Source organism: Pongo abelii, chromosome 20, assembly GCF_028885655.2.
Source record: "Pongo abelii isolate AG06213 chromosome 20, NHGRI_mPonAbe1-v2.0_pri, whole genome shotgun sequence".
In the NCBI taxonomy this organism is placed as follows: Eukaryota; Metazoa; Chordata; class Mammalia; order Primates; family Hominidae; genus Pongo; species Pongo abelii.
Genome location: NC_072005.2, coordinates 39,558,632 through 39,576,195, shown reverse-complemented (window position 1 = coordinate 39,576,195; position 17,564 = coordinate 39,558,632). Strand labels below are relative to the sequence as shown.

The 17,564-nt window shown below is 39.7% G+C and overlaps 1 protein-coding gene across 6 annotated transcripts in view; it reads right to left on the bottom strand.

The window, feature by feature from the left end:
* Window positions 1-2,339: 2,339 nt before the first annotated feature.
* LSM14A (LSM14A mRNA processing body assembly factor) overlaps window positions 2,340-17,564 on the bottom strand; it is a 59,550-nt gene continuing 44,325 nt past the window's right edge. For 2 of the 6 annotated variants that reach the window (NM_001133441.1, XM_054538449.1), the window contains 6 exon segments: window positions 2,340-3,054; window positions 8,674-8,905; window positions 10,520-10,691; window positions 10,828-11,010; window positions 14,414-14,479; window positions 14,775-14,951. In NM_001133441.1, the coding sequence (NP_001126913.1) occupies window positions 3,031-3,054; window positions 8,674-8,905; window positions 10,520-10,691; window positions 10,828-11,010; window positions 14,414-14,479; window positions 14,775-14,951 (854 nt within the window). In that variant the 3' untranslated portion in view covers window positions 2,340-3,030. 6 annotated transcript variants of the gene reach the window in all.

Sequence of the window (17,564 nt, the reverse complement as noted above, 5' to 3'; positions counted from 1 at the left end):
CAAGTTGGCAGGAAATAATTTCCCACTTACTGTCTGTCCATGTGGAGGGACTTTAGCCAGTGTTTCTCAGAGTAGAGGGGCACTACTGCACTTCGGGTTGGATAATTTACTGTGTGGCACAGCATAGGACATTTACCATCCAGGCCCTTACTTTTAAATACCAGTGGTGATCCCCAGTGATTCTGACAACCAAAACACATCCCCTCACATTCCTCAGTACTCACGCACCACTTAATGATGTTTTGGTCAACGATGGACTGGGTATACAACGGTGGTCCCAAAGATTATGATACCATATTTTTACTATACTTTTTCTGTTTAGATATGTTTTAAATACAGAAATACTTACCCCTGTGTTATGACTGCCCACAGTATTCAGTACAGTAACATGCTGTACAGGTTTGTAGCCAAGGAGCAACAGGCTACACCATATAGCCTAGGTGTGGAGTAGGCCATACCATCTTCGTTTGTGTAGTGCACTCTCTGATGTTCACACGATGATGACATTGCTTCACACATTTCTCAGAATGTGTCATGGCTGGGCCTGGTGGCTCATGTCTGTAATCTAGCACTTTGGGAGGCCAAGATGGGAGGATCATTTGAGCCCAGGAGTTAGAGACCAGCCTGAGCAACCAAGTGAGACCTCATTGCTATTTAAAAATAAGAACATGTCGCTATTATTAAGCAACAGATGACTGTGTTCTAAGGATGTCAGGTCAACCCCACAGAGAGCCACTGTGCTGCACTACTGTTCCCGACCTCTTGCCCTACCATCACATGAAGCCCAGCTTTTGGAGCGAACTGTTCTAATAGACAGATTCTGCATCTTCTTCATGCGTCTGCCCACAGGGAGTGTGTTCTGGCTGCTGATTCCAGCTTGGCCTGTGCCTGGTTGGCTTAATCTCCTCATGTCACGGATCTGATCTCAGAATTATTTTATTTACACTCAGGAGGGGAAGAAAGGGGCTTTTAGCTTTCCCTAAACATCTGCAACAATAACTCAAATCTTAGAAATAAAGTAACTGATTTATAGTTATTACAGGGAATACAAACATTATCATAATTCTGCTCTTCCATTTAAAAGATGACTTTCATTATGTTCCTACTGAAACAGTATGTTACTATTTAAAGAGAAAGAACTTTGACGAGCATTTTTTATTGAACAGTTTTATTCTGTTTTAGAATAAAAACTTTGCTTTAATATTGTAAGGTGTACTGCAGGTATGCCATGCTGCCAGTTATTGTTGGGGCACAAAACGCCCCAGTCAGTGATTCGGAGGGCTGGGAAAACGCATGAACTAATAATTTCAGAGCAAGTAGAACTAGTATTTACAGTTTTCTTTCTTGAAATTGGCCTGGGACATCTCAAACAGTCTACACATGTATTGCCATGGTATTTGCTTTGATGCTCTGAATGCCTCAGAAATGTGTTCAATATCATGATTTGTGGGTCCTCTAAAAGGTTTTGTTGTTGACATGCAAGCAAACAGCACTGAACAATATTATCTCAACTATGGCTGCCAAGTACTGGATCTTCATAATGAAATCACATTACAAAACACTGCCTTGTAGAGCTATACAAAAGATATAAAATTAAAATAAAAAATGTCAGCCAGCCTTAAATATTCCAATTCTCCTACAGTGCAGTTTCTATATCCTTATCACTACTGAATGTTTTGAGAAAGTTAACAAAACAATCAAAATATTAGATAAAAATATTTAAATCTTTGGATCCTTTTATTCCATGGCCTTCATAAAAACACAAAAGTGGCCAGATTTTTCCCACTAGAGCTTAAAATATCAAAAAGATTCACTAGTAATTTATAATTAGCAATGAACTCTATACTGAGTCATCTGTGGGTCATAGGCCCAAGGACCAGTGTTGCCATGTGTTGCAGGCTACCAAAATAATTTCTAGTACTCTGAATCCTCTTGAAATATGATGGAATGAGTCAAGGTATCATGACTAAATTCCAGGCATAATAGGAAAAACAGGTTCATTGATGCCTAGTTTTAAAGTCCTAAAAAAGGTGGGGGAAGATTACTTATTTGAAAATACAGCTAAGTACATTCTCATCTGTGATTATTTACATTTGCATACTGAAAATATCGATTATCTGGACAGATCCTGTGATATGCCATTTGCTACAAAATGAAGTTCTTACAATGAGCATGAATAATTAATCCTTTTTAGATAATGAAAGAATGTATCAAATCTTCATTTATGTTCCAAACATTAAAAAACAAAATCAAAAACGTTAAGCCTGGAAAACTAAGAAAAAAAGACCCACCCATAATGCTGCTGCTCAGCACATCAACTTCTGCAAGGACACAGTATGTTTGCTGACTTTAAAATGTTTATTCTTTAAAAAATTAGTTGCTTTTTATACAGCTATACAAAGTTCTTAATGTTTCTTTGGCAATGGAATATAATGGAATTTTACAACTATATAAAAAAGTTACCTTTGCCTAAGAAACAGTATTTACTGTGTGTACATAGTTGACTGACAAAATTCTCTACCATCCAGCACCCTAATTAATTGACGAAATAAGCTACCTCATATTACAGGATTCCCCAAAAGAAAGGAGGAAAAAGATACACACACACACACGCACACGCACACACACACAACCTTCTGTGGCTCAAAACACAGTATCACGGCCCTATCTGCAGGCAACTTGCAATTGCCAAATACAATTTAGTGATAAAAAAAAAACCTTTCAGTGATGAAAAAATACTTGTAAGTCCCACTGAAGTACTGCTTTAGTTTAACTATACATAAGAAATTACTTAACCTTCTGCTATTCCAAATATATTTAATGCTCATGTTTTAAGATGAGCCTTCCACCCCCAAAAGTAACTGCATTTTATCTTTGAAATTAAGGGGAAAAACAAACAAAAAACAAAAACCCAGTGCTGGTGACAAATGTACAGCGAATTCACTTCTTCATTCTTCGCAAAGACTGAAATCAATGTTCAGGACCATGAAGAGCTAGAAATTCACCTATTTTCAGAGACTTGTTTGTAGACTATGCAGCAACTTTGTTGTCTTTCTAAAAAAGAAAAAAAAATTTAGCTCATGTTCCAAATTATTGGTGTATTATTTCTTTTTACTTTGCTCAAGTTTATTTTAAATTATCTTTAAATATACTCCCCCCCCTTTACTTTCATAGAAAAACCTGTCTCACTCATTTCCACGAAACTCTTTTTATAACTTCCATACTCAGTAGTACCTCATTGTTGACTGCATCTTCCAGTCAGTAGAGGTTAATGCAGTGGTGAACCCCACCCCAAAATACAGGTGTACTTCCTCATCTTTGGTTGTTCTCCCTAATATTTTTTTAAAAGCAGTGATAGGACTTAAACCCTCAACTCAGTAGTCAAACTCATCAAATACAACTGTCGACACACTTTGAAACAAGTTTCATAAAATCCCCAAGTCTTTGATGTCTTTACTAAGCAATAAAATACCCAGTCAGTATAACATTTCTCTCCAAAATTTCATGCCAGGAGGAAGCAATGGTTTAAAAATCAATTTTACAAGGATAACTCTTAAATCTGAAATAAGTTCTGAAAAGTGGAAAGCTGACTGGGGAATTTTTAAAAAGTAACCAGTGAGAAAGCAATAAAAATCTCAAGATTTCCAGCGAGACTGACCCTAAACTAAAGGCCCGTACAAAGGGTTGGAGCCATGGGCTTTTATTTTCCTCTAGACCAGCTGCTACCATATACCTGGTTTTTACTGCTGATTCTCACCCCAGCTGTTAGAAACACATTTCCTAGGTGAGACTTAACTTCATCTGTGTATACACCAAAACATTTGCACCCCGTTATTAAATTAAAATACATATGGTATGGCATAAGTTGACAGCAATGAGCTAAAACATGAACCTACTGTCCCCCACAAAGCCAACCTTCACACCTCCCAAAGTATTTGTTTTTTTTACCTTTCAGAAAGCAGTACGATCAATCCAGACCTTTTAGGGTCCAAAAGCTGTGGTTTTCTGAAAGGTAAAAAAAAAAAAAAAAAAAAAGAGAGAGAAAGATACGGGGACAGGAGAGAGAGAAAAGAGAAAATGAAAGGGGGAGAGGAGAGAGAGCATTATGCTGAGTCATTTAGACACCTTGTTGTCTTTGGACCCCATCTGAGGAAACACAGATGCGATCTTTATCACCCACCATGGTGGCTTAACCTCCCTGACAGCAGCATATAAAACAGGAGCTGGCTACATTATTATTGCTAGTCCTGATCTCCATTTTCACCTCAAAAAAGAATGGGCGGTGGGGCGGGGGGTGGGGAAACACCATACAACCAAACTTACCATAAGATTATATTTCTTTCTTTTCTTTTTTTTTTTTTTTGAGACAGGCCTCGCTCTGTCACCCAGGCTGGAGTGCAGTGGTGCGATCATGGCTCATTGCAGCCTTGACCTCCCAGGTTCAAGTGATCCTCCCGCCTTAGCCTCCTGAGTAGCTGGGACTACAGGCATGTGCCACCACTCCAGCTAATTTTTAAACTTTTTTTATAGAGATAGGGACTTCTTATGTTGCCGATGCTGACCTTGAATTCCTGGGCTTAAGCAATCCTGCCCTGGCCTCCCAAAGTGCTGGTATTACACGTGTAAACCATTGCACTGGCCTATATTTACAACATTACCCTTAAGGAAAATCAGGCCACAAGTCAAGAGAGTGAGTTTTGGATTTGTTAGCTTGTACCTCAATCATGACAATTAACTTCTTGGGGTCCTTAGTATCCTTATCATCTAATGTGAGTGTGGTAGCGGAAAGATTCTAGTTTGGCTGATTCTTTTAAGGATTCTAAAACTTTATGATTTTATCTTTACCCATGTTTTCATTAAACAACCAAGCTCGTTTATGCTTACCCCCAAACCACAATGACTCATGCTAATATAGCACAAAAAATAAAGCCAACTCATTTCATGAAGGCTGCGGAAAATGTCATCCACGTCCATCTCTGGGAGGAAGTGTTAGATGTTTCAGATACGAGTTTAATCTTCAGTAATCTTTATGTGACAGTGATCACTCACCATTTTCTACCTTTAAAGGTGCCAGGTGAAATGATTTTATGATTTAGGAGGTGTAGGGCTGTTGGGTTCGGGGCTCTAGTGGCAGATGAAAGGATTATTCAACTCTGGAATGAACAATCAAGGGCTAGCTACACTGACAGACCTTTGGCCTCACTGAAGGCTGGAGTGGCAAATTCCTAATCAACATGATAAGCAATTACTTCAAGCCCACTATGGCTCCATGTTGAGCTGAGTGTTGTTGTGGAAAGAAAAGTAGAATACATATTCACTAAAGCCAAGAGGTATCTCATCTAGCTGGTGATGCAGAACAAAACTAAATACAAAATATAGGGAATGTGAGTGTATTTAAAATGTGTGCCAAAGAAGGCAGATAGCCACAGGTCAGAAGAGGAGGAAATCAGTGTAGGAAGGAAGAGAAGACAGAGCAAAACTTGGGCAAGGCTGTAAAGGATAAGTGAAAGGGGGGACCTGACTTCTAGCTATGTCTGTCTCCCACCAAAATGTAAACATCAAAAGGGCTGGGCCTACATCGGTCAGCACCAATGCTCAACATAGTGCCTGGCATATCTGAAGAATTCTGTGTATTTGGTAAATGAATGGGGATGGAGTTGGAATCAAGCACAATGTGTATGTGAGATAACCATGAGGCAGCTTGCTTGAATCAGATAGGTTAAAGGGTAATGAAGAATGAGGCCAAATATATCAAGTGGGATCCTCACACAATTAAGAAGAGCAGGGACTGCAATGTCACAACTGAGCCTCCTAAACACTGGGCCATGCCTGAGGGTTCGCTGAGTCCATCACTCCTGGAAACACGTAAGCAGAGGCTGGACTATCTGTCAAGGATACAGGAGTGTAGACAAAGATGCATGGAGGTAACTATGACAATGCATTTTCAATTCTGCAATATACGTGATAGGAGTTTTACAAAAGGCTCAAAATGATAAACAGTGTGACATGGTGTCAAAAAAATGTTTGTACTAGTAAGCACATGGAGCACACACAGTTACTGCATGGAAGGTTTGTTTTTTCCTTTTTTTGAGACGGAGTCTTGCTCTGTCGCCCAGGCTGGAGTGCAGTGGCGTGATCTCGGCTCACTGCAACCTCTGCCTCCCAGGTTCAACGATTCTCCTGCCTCAGCCTCCCGAGTAGCTGGGATTACAGGTGTGTGCCACCACACCTGGCTAATTTTTAAAATATTTTTGGTAGAGACGGGGTTTCACCATGTTAGCCAGGCTGGTCTCGAACTCCTGACCTCAGGTGATCCGCCCACCTCGGCCTCCCAAAGTGCTGGGATTATAGGTGTGAGCCACCACACCCAGCTGAGATTGTAACAATTAGAACATCCCTGGGGTGGGATGGATGCCCTTGGGAAGAGTAAGCTCCCAGCCCCTATCAGAGATACTGCAGAAGAGGTTTATGTTTTAACCAGGTCAGACCTCTCAGATGTTTTCCAACTCTGAAAGTTTAATGATCTTTAAAAGGTGTATTTCAGAATAAATGGTGCGACTCTTTATTCACAAATGTCAAAACTAAGGGTCTGAAAGGTCATACTAGTAACTATTGCTATTATTCTCATCTGGATCCAAGTCTAATTTAAACGTACTTTCTCTCAGACCAAGCTGACTCAATGTGGTCTTCAACAAGGAGTTGTCATAGGTTGTTCAAATGTAGCTGATCTGCCTTAAAGTGGGGTAAAGAGAGATGAAGGTCTGAAGCCCAACTGGTGGGTTATCATGGTAGTTGACAGGGACATCTCAAAGGAATAAATGGCAACAGGCCACAATCATGGATACCTCTAGTGCCTGGACAGTATACCATGAGCCAACATAGAACACTAGGAAGAGGCAGAGCTGAGATGACTGCAGAGAAGGAAGATGATGACATCAGTCTGAGGAAGGTTAAGCTGACAGCAGAACAGTGCAGAGATGCAGTGCAGAAACATATAGGGTCCAGGACAGGCTTACAAAAGGTAGGATGGAACAAGCACCATGGCACACCTATAAACCCAGCACTTTGGGAAGCTGAGGCGAGAGGATTGCTTAAACCCAGGAGTTCAAGACCAGCCTGGACAACATAGTGAGAGTGGGACCCTGTGTCTACAAAAAAAAATTAAAAATTAGCTGGGCATGGTGGTGCGTGCCTGTAGTCCCAGCTACATAGGAGGCTGAGGTGGGAGGACTGCCTGAGCCTGGGAGGTTGAGGCTGCAGTGACTTATGATCATGCCATTGCACTCCAGTCTGGGTGACAGAGCAAGACCCTGACACCCTCCACCCCCCCAAAAAAGAATGAAGAGTATTAAAAAATTAGGAACAGTATAAATTGAAAACCTAAAAGAGTATTTTAAAGACTAGGAAGAAAGACCCCAAAATGGATGGTTGGTCAGTGTCAAATATTGCAGACGAGTTAACGGCAAATAAAATATTTGTGAAAATACTGCTGCTGAATTCTGTAAGCAAGGTGTCACTGGCAAACTTAAGGGCAGTAACAGTGATAAGCAAGGGCTATTCTGGAGTTCCTAAGACAGATTCTCCTAGCTGGGAAGGTGATTTTGCAAGTCAGAAGTCCTGCAACTGCATAAGGCCACCAACGGCTGGATGGCATAAGCTGGTGACTTGAGTATAATTTTTGGCAGTCTTGGCTGTGATGGCACAATATCAAAAGCATCAAAATTAATAGAACAGGTCCAAAAGCCACTAATACTGATCTCTTTCCAGAGAGATCTCAACAATGGCCAGTTTTAAGTACTGGGCAATGGAACGCCTGCTAACAGGTCTTTCTGTTTCCAGCTGCCTGTTGCTATTACAAGTGGAGCTCTTTACAAGATTTTGATCCTTTCTGTTATAGCCTTTCCTCTCCACTACTTCTAAAATCAATAAACTAAGATAGTTTACTGTTAACTGAGATAGTTACTATGCTGACTTAATTTACAGACACCTGTCAAAAGCTAAATTATACACATAAGGCTACTATACAGAGTTACAGAATTCTCTAGCAGTAGCTCCTGAAGGCCAATATATCGAAACATTTTCAAGTTCATGGTGAAAGGAGAAAACCAGGGAAAATGTAGTGAATTTTCCACAAAACCAAATAAAGAGTAGTGACTCAGGAAACAACTTGCTGGGCTCAACACCCAGCACCATCATTTACTAGCTATGTGACCTTTCGCAAGTTACTTAATTCTCTATACCCATTTCCTCACTTGTAAAATGGGGATAATAATAGAACCTACCTCACAGAGTTGATGTGCGGTTTAAATAAGTTAATATGTAAAAAATATTTAAAACAATGTCTGGTACTTGGTAAATACTATATAAATGTTAACTGCTATTAAATGTTAAAGCTTGCCCTTCCATTCTGGGAGTATGTGCTTCCTAGATAGACTCTTTTGGTGTTAAAAGTATATTCTGTTAACATGAAATAAAAGTGATACTATACTGTCTTTTTTTGTATAGTGTCTTTATATACACATCTGAATCATGTATATCCTCTATTAAAAAGTCAAAATGGAAGTTATTCTAATGTCCTCAAAACAATTCACCCAAAACAAAAACAAGTAAAAATGTTTTGAGTCTTGTAAAATGCATGTCAACCCCAAATAATTCATTAACAATAACACTTACCCTATATTCAAAATCTGCAAACTCCCGGCCCCCACGACCTCCTCTGAATCCACCGCGAAATCCTCGAGGGGCAGTGAAGGTACCACCTCTGCCACCACCACGCCCTCTGCCACCACGGAAACCAAGACCTCCTCTGCCTCTGTATCCCCCACGGCCACGGTTTGGACGAAGTGGGATTCCAAATGTTTCAGCATTTAATCTTCTTTCTTCAGCCCAGGTTGGTCTCCGTTCTCTATTATAAAAGCAAATAATCTTCAGCATATCAGGTTTAAAAGAATATCCCTCAGCCAAAATATGCAGTGCTACTCCCAAATTAAGCCTAAGTAATTACTAAAGCTAATTAGAAATAAGCATCTTGGCCAGGCGAGGTGGCTCACGCCTGTAATCCCAGCACTTTGGGAGGCCGAGGGGGTGGACTGCCTGAGGTCAGGAGCTCGAGACCAGCCTGGCCAAAATGGTGAAACTCGGTCTCTACCAAAAATACAAAAAATAGCTGGGCGTGGTGGCAGGCGCCTGTAATCCCAGCTACTTGGGAGGCTGAGGCAGGAGAATCACTTGAACCTGGGAGGTGGAGGTTGCAGTGAGTCGAGATTGCGCCACTGCACTCCAGTCTGGGTGACAAGAGCGAAACTCCGTCTCAAAAAAAAAAAGCATCTTATCTAAGTTATCACGAGTTGTTCATGGCATATGAGTTCAATATGTTCCTATAATATTCTGTTGAACTTCCTGTGAACACATGACTGACATTAGTTTCTTGCAAATACACCTGATAAACATAGTAACAGCTCCAAAATAATGGAAATTCAGATATAATAAGATTGGTAATTGACTTCGCTTTCCACTCAGCTCCAAGGGAAAAGAAGGTAGTCAGACAGGGAGGCCTTGTCTTGGGAAGCTAGGAGATGGAAGGTGGGCCCTTAGGTCCCCATTATGTTGCTGGCCCAATCTATGGACCCATACCAATTAACCCAAGAAGTATCTGAATTATTGCTGCTGTCGTCCAGCCAATCGTGGGACTCAGAATTATGTCCATCCATGTTTATACTAAAGCAAACAACTGCCACCAGAGGGCACCAAACTTCAGCCAGGACAAGGACAAGGACAATCTGGATTGGGCAGGAGAACCTCTAGAACTGTTAGTTCCTCACACTGGGTCCTTTAATTAACCTCTCAATAATTTGCCAATTTTCTGGACCCACATTTACTACAATCTGGCAGTTTTATGGTATCAGCAAACTTCAAAGTAGATTAGCACTTCGGTTCTGGCTTCATTTGAACTGTAACATAAAGGAGTGAAAAAAAGGTCCTACTTAGACATTACCTAAATGTTTGTTTTAACTGATACTATTCAAATATGAATATATCCTTAAACAAAAGTATATGGTTATTTCTTCTTTTGAATGAATAATTTAGAACTTTAGTATATATTTTCTTTTAGCAAAATAAAACATTAAAAAGTCAATTATGACCAGGTGTGGTGGCTCATGCCTGTAATCCTAGTACTTTGGGAGGCTGGTCTTGAGGCCAGGAATTCACGATTAGCCTGGGCAACATAGCGAGACCCCATCTCTACAAAAAAATGAAAAAAATTAGCCGGGTGGGGTGGTGTGCAACTGTAGTCCCCTCTACTGAGGCTGAGATGGGAGGATTGCTTGAGCTCAGGAGTTTGAGATTACAGTGAGCTGTGACTGCACTGCTGCACTCCAGCCTGAGTAACAGAGTAAGACTGTCTCAAAACAAAACAAAACAATTATGGTAGTATTCATTAAACCTCATGAATTTACATGAAACCATTTTACACTTCAATCAGTACCATAAGAGCAAAAGAACAGCTTCAAAACTGTACCTATTGTCATCACAAGAAATATTATCGAAGAAGGATTTAGTTTTGTCATAATAGCAATTAGGTCCAAGTGGATCTTCTTCATCAGCATTTCCTTCACTGTTTTGGGTATCAACTCCTGAGTCTCCTTTATCTTCACCATTTACAGGTTTCTCCTGTTTCTCAAGTTTATCTTCTAAGGACAAACAAAAGCACATATCATAAAAGTCAAGACAGCTAATCTGAATTACATAAAAACACCTAATCTGAGAAACATCCGTAATTCACAGATCAAATAAGATTATTTTCTGAATAGAAAAATCAAAGCTTACCTTTTAATTTAAGTTTATTATGAAACTCTCTGTCAATCTCTTCCTTGTTGAATTGTGCATTTGCACTTTCAAAGTCAAAGTCTTTCTCAAATTTCATTGGCCCATCTCGCCGAATACCAAATCTTCCCCTGCCACCCCGATGACCCCCACGCCCTCTCCTTGGAGCTGAAGGAGCACCTGGAGCTATGATAATAAAGAATATATACAAAGGACATTCAATATGTAATAGCTGGTTTAGCACAGATGTTGCTATTGTGCTCTTTAGATTCAACAGTCAACAACAGAAATGCTTACAGGTCTCTATATATTTTATTGTATTTGTATTTTTTATACAAAATAAAAAATTAAGTTTCACTAATATTTAATATGTAGACTGAGAATAGCTCACACAAAATTTCTAAACATTTGTATTTATGGAGTCCACACTCACATGTGTTACTGACAGAGTATACAGCCAGGCAAGTGTGGAGGCTTCTGCACTAAATTAATGTATGCTCCTTGAGGGCAGGGGCTTTGTTTTCCTTACTGCTATATCCCCAACACCGGCAAACTGAAGTGCCAGACACATAGTGGGTTCTCAAAATGTAGAAAGCCTTTTATGGAAAGAATAACAGGAACCAAGATTTATAGTAAGAAAAATAAACACCAATCGGCACAAATTGCAAGAAAATAGGTGTTATTTCCATATCACAGATAAAAAACAGATAAGCACCAATCCTTACTAACTCCAAACACTTTCTACTCCATCTTTACTGTGTCTCTCTAGATGGCTCTATATTATTCAAGCCTTCCTGTATCTACATATTCTCTCTCCTCTATAACACAGTAAAATTTCAGCCAATCATAAGAGACATGATAAAGCAATACAAAGTAGCATAATTTATAGCGAAAAACATGGGAACCCAAATATCCAACACAAGAAAAATGACTAACAAGAAAAAAAACAGAGGAAGAATATTTGATGTTAACTGAAAAACGCAGAGCAGAAAGCAGTATGAGTTTAATGATCACAATTGCGTGAAATGCTCCACACATACTGACAAGGATGAGAAGTGGCTACAGGGTAACAGACAGGTTTGTGCTGTTTGCTGAGGTTTGGCAAACTGCCTGGGTTTGAGAAAACAAACCACAAAACCCCACAGCAGCATATCCAGACATAAATCTAGATAAGTAGGATGTTTAAAACATTCACCTCTACTATTAAAAATGCCTCAGCCACAAGCCAGAATTACACCATGATCCTTCTGTCTTAAAAAAAAATGTTTTGGGGCCAGGCGCGGTGGCTCACGCCTCTAACCCCAGCACTTTGGGAGGCCGGGGCGGGCGGATCACGAGGTCGGGAGCTCGAGACCAGCCTGACCAACAAGGTGAAACCCCATCTCTACTAAAAATACAGAAACATTAGCCAGGCGTGGTGGCGCGTGCCTGTAATCCCACCTACCCAGGAGGCTGAGGCAGGAGAATGGCTTGAACCTGGGAGGCAAAGGCTGCAGTAAGCAGAGATCGCACCACTACACTCCAGCCTGGGTGACAGAGCGAGATTCTGTCTCCAGGAAAAAAAAAAAAAAAAGTTTTGGGTATAGATGTCTGTGTCTGTAAAATCTACAAAAAAAATCTGGAAGAATATGCACTGTTCTGTTAATGAACCTCTTCGGTGGGGTGAGTTTTGAACGGCAATGAAAGATAGTATGGCAGTTATTTTATTTTGGGAGGGGAGCTCTCTCTTTTTCTGAATAAAAAAGGTAAAATATGAGTCAAATTAAACAAAATTCTGTATTCCATGGCATACGTAGTCCCAGCTACTCAGGAGGGTGAGGCAGGAGAATGGCGTGAACCCGGGAGGTGGAGGTTGCAGTGAGCTGAGATTGTGCCACTGCACTCCAGCCTGGGCGACAGAGGTTGACTCTGTCTCCAAAAAAAAAAAATAAATAAAAATAAAAAAAAATAATAATAATAATAAGGGATATAAAAATATATATATAAATGTAGAGAAGAAGAGTACACATACATCTAAAAATACCATATTTAGGTTTCTAAAATTAAGTGAAAGATCATTTTTCAATCGTTTTCTAAATAAAGTAGATTATACATTCCCTTTTTAACTTAGAAGAGTTGTAAAATTATAATTTATTTTCCATTAATAAATTTGAAAATATTAATAAAATGAATGATTTTGGAATGTTATATATTACAAAACAGATAAAGAAAATATAAAACCTTATTAAATCAATAATCATAAAAGAAAACTACAGCTCTTAAACAACTGATTCAAAAACAGGATCTGGGCTTAATTTTTTTTTTTTTTTTTGACGGACTCTCGCTCTGTCGCACCCAGGCTGGAGTGCAGTGGTGTGAGCTTGGCTCACTACAACCTCGCCTCCCGGGTTCAAGTGATTCTCCTGCCTCAGCCTCCCGAGCAGCTGGGACTACAGGCGTGTGCCACCACACCCAGCTAATTTTTCTATTTTTAGCAGAGACAGGGTTTCACCATATGGCCAGGCTGGTCTCAAACTCCTGACCTCGTGATCTGCCCGCCTCAGCGTCCCAAAATGCTGAGATTACAGGTGTGAGCCACTGTGCCTGGCCTCTGGGCTTAATTTTAAGGAGGAAACGTTTCAAACTTGTAACATAAAGAAAATTCCATTCCCAAAGGCATAGAAAACCCTGAAAACCAATTTTATAATCCTAACTTGAAACTGACACAAAACATAAGAACCACAAAAGTAGAAGCCATAGGAAAATGTAAATATAAACGAACAAATCCTACTAGCAGGAAATACTCAAGAACATATTAAAAGATAACTGCCTGGCTGGGTGCGGTGGCTCACGCCTATAATCCCAACACTTTGGGAGGCTGAGGTGGGTGGAAAATAAGGTCAGGAGTTTGAGGCCAGCTTGGCCAACATGACAAAGCCCTGTCTCTACTAAAAATACAAAAATTAGCTGGGGATGGTGGCACACGGCTGTAATCCCAGCTACTAGGGAGGCTGAGGCAGGAGAATTACTTGAACCTGGGAGGCAAAGGCTGCAGTGAGCCAAGATCACACCACTGCCTGGGTAACAAGAGTGAAACTCCATCTCAGAAAAAAAAAGTCCTACCACTGAGTAGAATTTTTTTCCAGAAAAGTAAAATTTTAAAAAATCTTTTTATTTTAAAGTAATTTTAGAAAAGAAAAATTGAAAAACTAGTTCAGTCGTCCTTTGTGCCGATCACCCAACTTCCCAAACTCCAACAGTCACATCTTATATAATTATGGTACATTATCAAAACCAAGAAACTAACACAGGCACAATCTAATTAACTAAACTACAGACCTTGTTCAGATGTCACCAGTTTGTACATGTACTCATTTTTGGTATGTCTTTATGCATAGTTCTATGATGTTCTACCATATACAGATTTGCAAAACCACCACCACAATCAAGATAAAGGACTGTTCTGTCACCACAGTGACACTCCCCTGTGCTCCTCCTTTACAGTCACAACCCCCGCCTTTCATTTTTTTATAGTAATTATGTATCCTACATTTAAAATATTTGCCCTGTTGAAAAGCATAGGATATGACTTTCAGATCCAAGAACTTACCTACTTGTCTCTTGTTATCATTTCTGAGTTGCTCATTTTCTGGCCTTGAAACTTTGTGTACTTCAGCTACAGAAGAAGACATGCAAAGTGCCAAATCAACTCAGGGCACATCATCAAAAACTTCCATAGTTAGAAATGCAAACAAACAAACCAAAAAACCCAAAACAAAGCCTGTGCAATGCCCAAAAAACTATATCCACACCACCAACACTTTGAGTCAAATTTGAAAGACCAAACATTCTATGATGTTCAGTTTAATTTTCTGGGATCATTCATATGAAGTAAATCCTTCTAATGAAAATAAAGTGAGTGGAAAACATTGATCAGTCAATTAAGGAACAGTAAACAGCTAAAGTTCTACCTCGCCTGTGCTCCGGATTCTCTCCTGCCTTTTGGCTGGTAGATGGCAAAGGCCTGGTTGATACAGGACTCCTTCTCCCAACAGCTGCTGGAGCAGGTAAGTGGGCCGAGGCGGTCTGCACTGCTTGTTCCATGGTTGGGCTTTTTCTCAAAGGGTCTAACTGAGGGCTTGAGCGACCTAAAATGTAACCAAAAGATAAGAAACTACCCTATTGGAGATTTCAAAATAATCTAGACCCTAAATAAAATTGTCCAGAGTTTTATTTCTACCAATTCAAATCCTTAGCACAAATTTGAATTAATCCACTTATCAGACCAGATATTAAGAATGGTATCCTTAGTGGGCTTGTCATTAGGTTAAAAATAAAAAATAATAATAATAAAAAAACTTCAACAGCTTCAAAACAACTCCCTCCCCCTCACAATTTCATCTGTTATTTCTACTTAGTGGAAGAGTTTACATTAAAAAAAAAAATTGCTGCCTGGTACGAGATTCCCTAGAATTATCAAAGGTCATGTTGTAGTTTTTGCCAATGACAACCATAAGACTATGGTGACTTGTTTTAATCTTTCTCAGTACTTTCTGTAGATGACTAAAACAATACCTTTACATCTATCTACAGGTATTAACTCCATTAAATTTCTATTATAAGAAAGTAAAGGGCCGGGCGCAGTGGCACATGCCTGTAATCCTAGTCCTTTGGGAGGCTGAAGCAGGAGGATCGCTTGAGCCCAGGATTTCAAGACCAGTATAGGCAACATGGCGAAACCCTGTCTCTACTGAAAATACAAAAATTAGCCAGGTGTGGTGGCACATGCCTGTGTTCCCAGCTACTCAGGAGGCTGAGATGGGATAGCTTGAACCCGGGAGGCAGAGGCTGCAGTGAGCCGAGATCGTGCCACTGCACTCCAGCCTAGGTGACAGAGCAAGGCCCTGTCTCATAAATAAATAAATAAATAAAGTAAAGTAAAAGAACTAGAAAGTTAGATACGTGAAGTTCTTTAATGCTTTAGGGGCTTGGGTAATTAAACATAAAAACTAAAAGGCCAGCAAAAAACAAACAAACAAAACCAAAAAACAAACCAAAAAAACCCTTCAGATAATTACACAGTAGCCATACTAATTCCTTGCCTTTTAAAAGATCTCTTGGCAAGTTTTTGCTTAATATGGGGTTTGGCTGGGCGCGGTTGCTCACACCTGTAATCCCAGCAATTTGGGAGGCTGAGGTGGGCAGATCACTTGAGCTCAGGAGTTCGAGACCAGCCTGAACAAGATGGCGAAAGCCTCTCTCTACAAAAAAATACAAAAATTAGCCAGGTGTGGCGGCACATGCCTGTAACCCCAGCTACTCAGGGGGCTGAAGTGGGTGGATCGCTTGAGCCTGGGAGGCAGAGGTTGTAGTGAGCCAAGATCGGTCCACTGCATCCAGCCTGGGTGACAAAGCTAGATCCTATCTCAAAAAATACAAAAATAAAAGAGCCAAAACAAAAAATGGGGTTTGTACTTATAAATTATATTTTTCCTTTTATGAGGTCAGAGCCTGGTCACAGCATGAAGTGAAGAATGTAACATCAGGTGCTCCCATCATGCTTTCTGTCCTGATAATGTTTGCTGGACATCTCTGCTTAGGCACTCACATCTCATAATTATTCCAAAATATAATGTTTTGCTTAAAAAAATAATGCTCATTTCATGTAAAAAAATCCCCCAAATATGCTGCAAATGTTACTGTCCATCTGTGCATATTTGCAGGCGTCAAACAACTGGTGAGTGCTGACAATGCATTATTATGTACCTAGATGATTCAGGGATAACTTATTAGTAATATTTCCCCAATTTATGATTATCTAAAGTATGCAATTACAAATGTGCAATACCATTTCAGCCATTAATGGCGAAGTTAGCCAAATAAATGATCATTTATCAAAACCCAGAAACCGACATAGGCACAATCTACTTAACATTTCAAAATTAAGTTACCACTAATAGAAGCATTGCAATTTTTCCACTGGATTATAATGGGAAATCATGGTTTATATAAGTTTTGGCCTATGAAAAAAACATTTTATAATCACTTATAAAACACATTTTGTTTTGTTTTTGTTTTTTAGAGACAGGGTAGGGTCTTGTTCTGTCGCTCTGGCTGGAGTGCAGTGGCGCAATCACAGCTCGCTGCAACTTCTAACTCCTGGGACCCAGTGATCTTCCTGCCTCAGCCTCTTGAGTAGCTAGGACTATAGGTGTGCGCTACCACACCTTGCTAAATTTTAATTTCACGTGTCTTCCTGAAAAAGCCTATTGCTACAGTTAATTTTATGGTACTACATTAAATCATCCTATAAGTTTATAAAACTTCTTTAACAAGGTTTTTGAGAAAAGATCCTATGGCTCATAAGAACTACAGAAGTACAAGCAATGGGGCAACAGGAACAAGTACAGAAACATTTGTTGTGTACTTAAAAAGCCTTTTCACTATTAAGGCCCACTAATCATCATGATGCCAGTTTTGTTACAAACAGGGAAATACAGGTGATACTGTGATACTGGACACATTATTAGGAATAAATCCAGAAGTGATGTCTGCGTAATATTATAGACACACTCCCTTGAGCTATCTTCACAATCTTATCACACTTAAAATTCTAGGACTTTTAATTTTGTGAAATTCAGCAATTTTAGTTGATAAAACTTAAATGCAAACTCTTAGGGCTTCTTTGTCATAGCTTTATGTAAATACACCTCTTTCTTTTAATAAACACATACTTCAAAATTTTTAACATTTTAATCTAT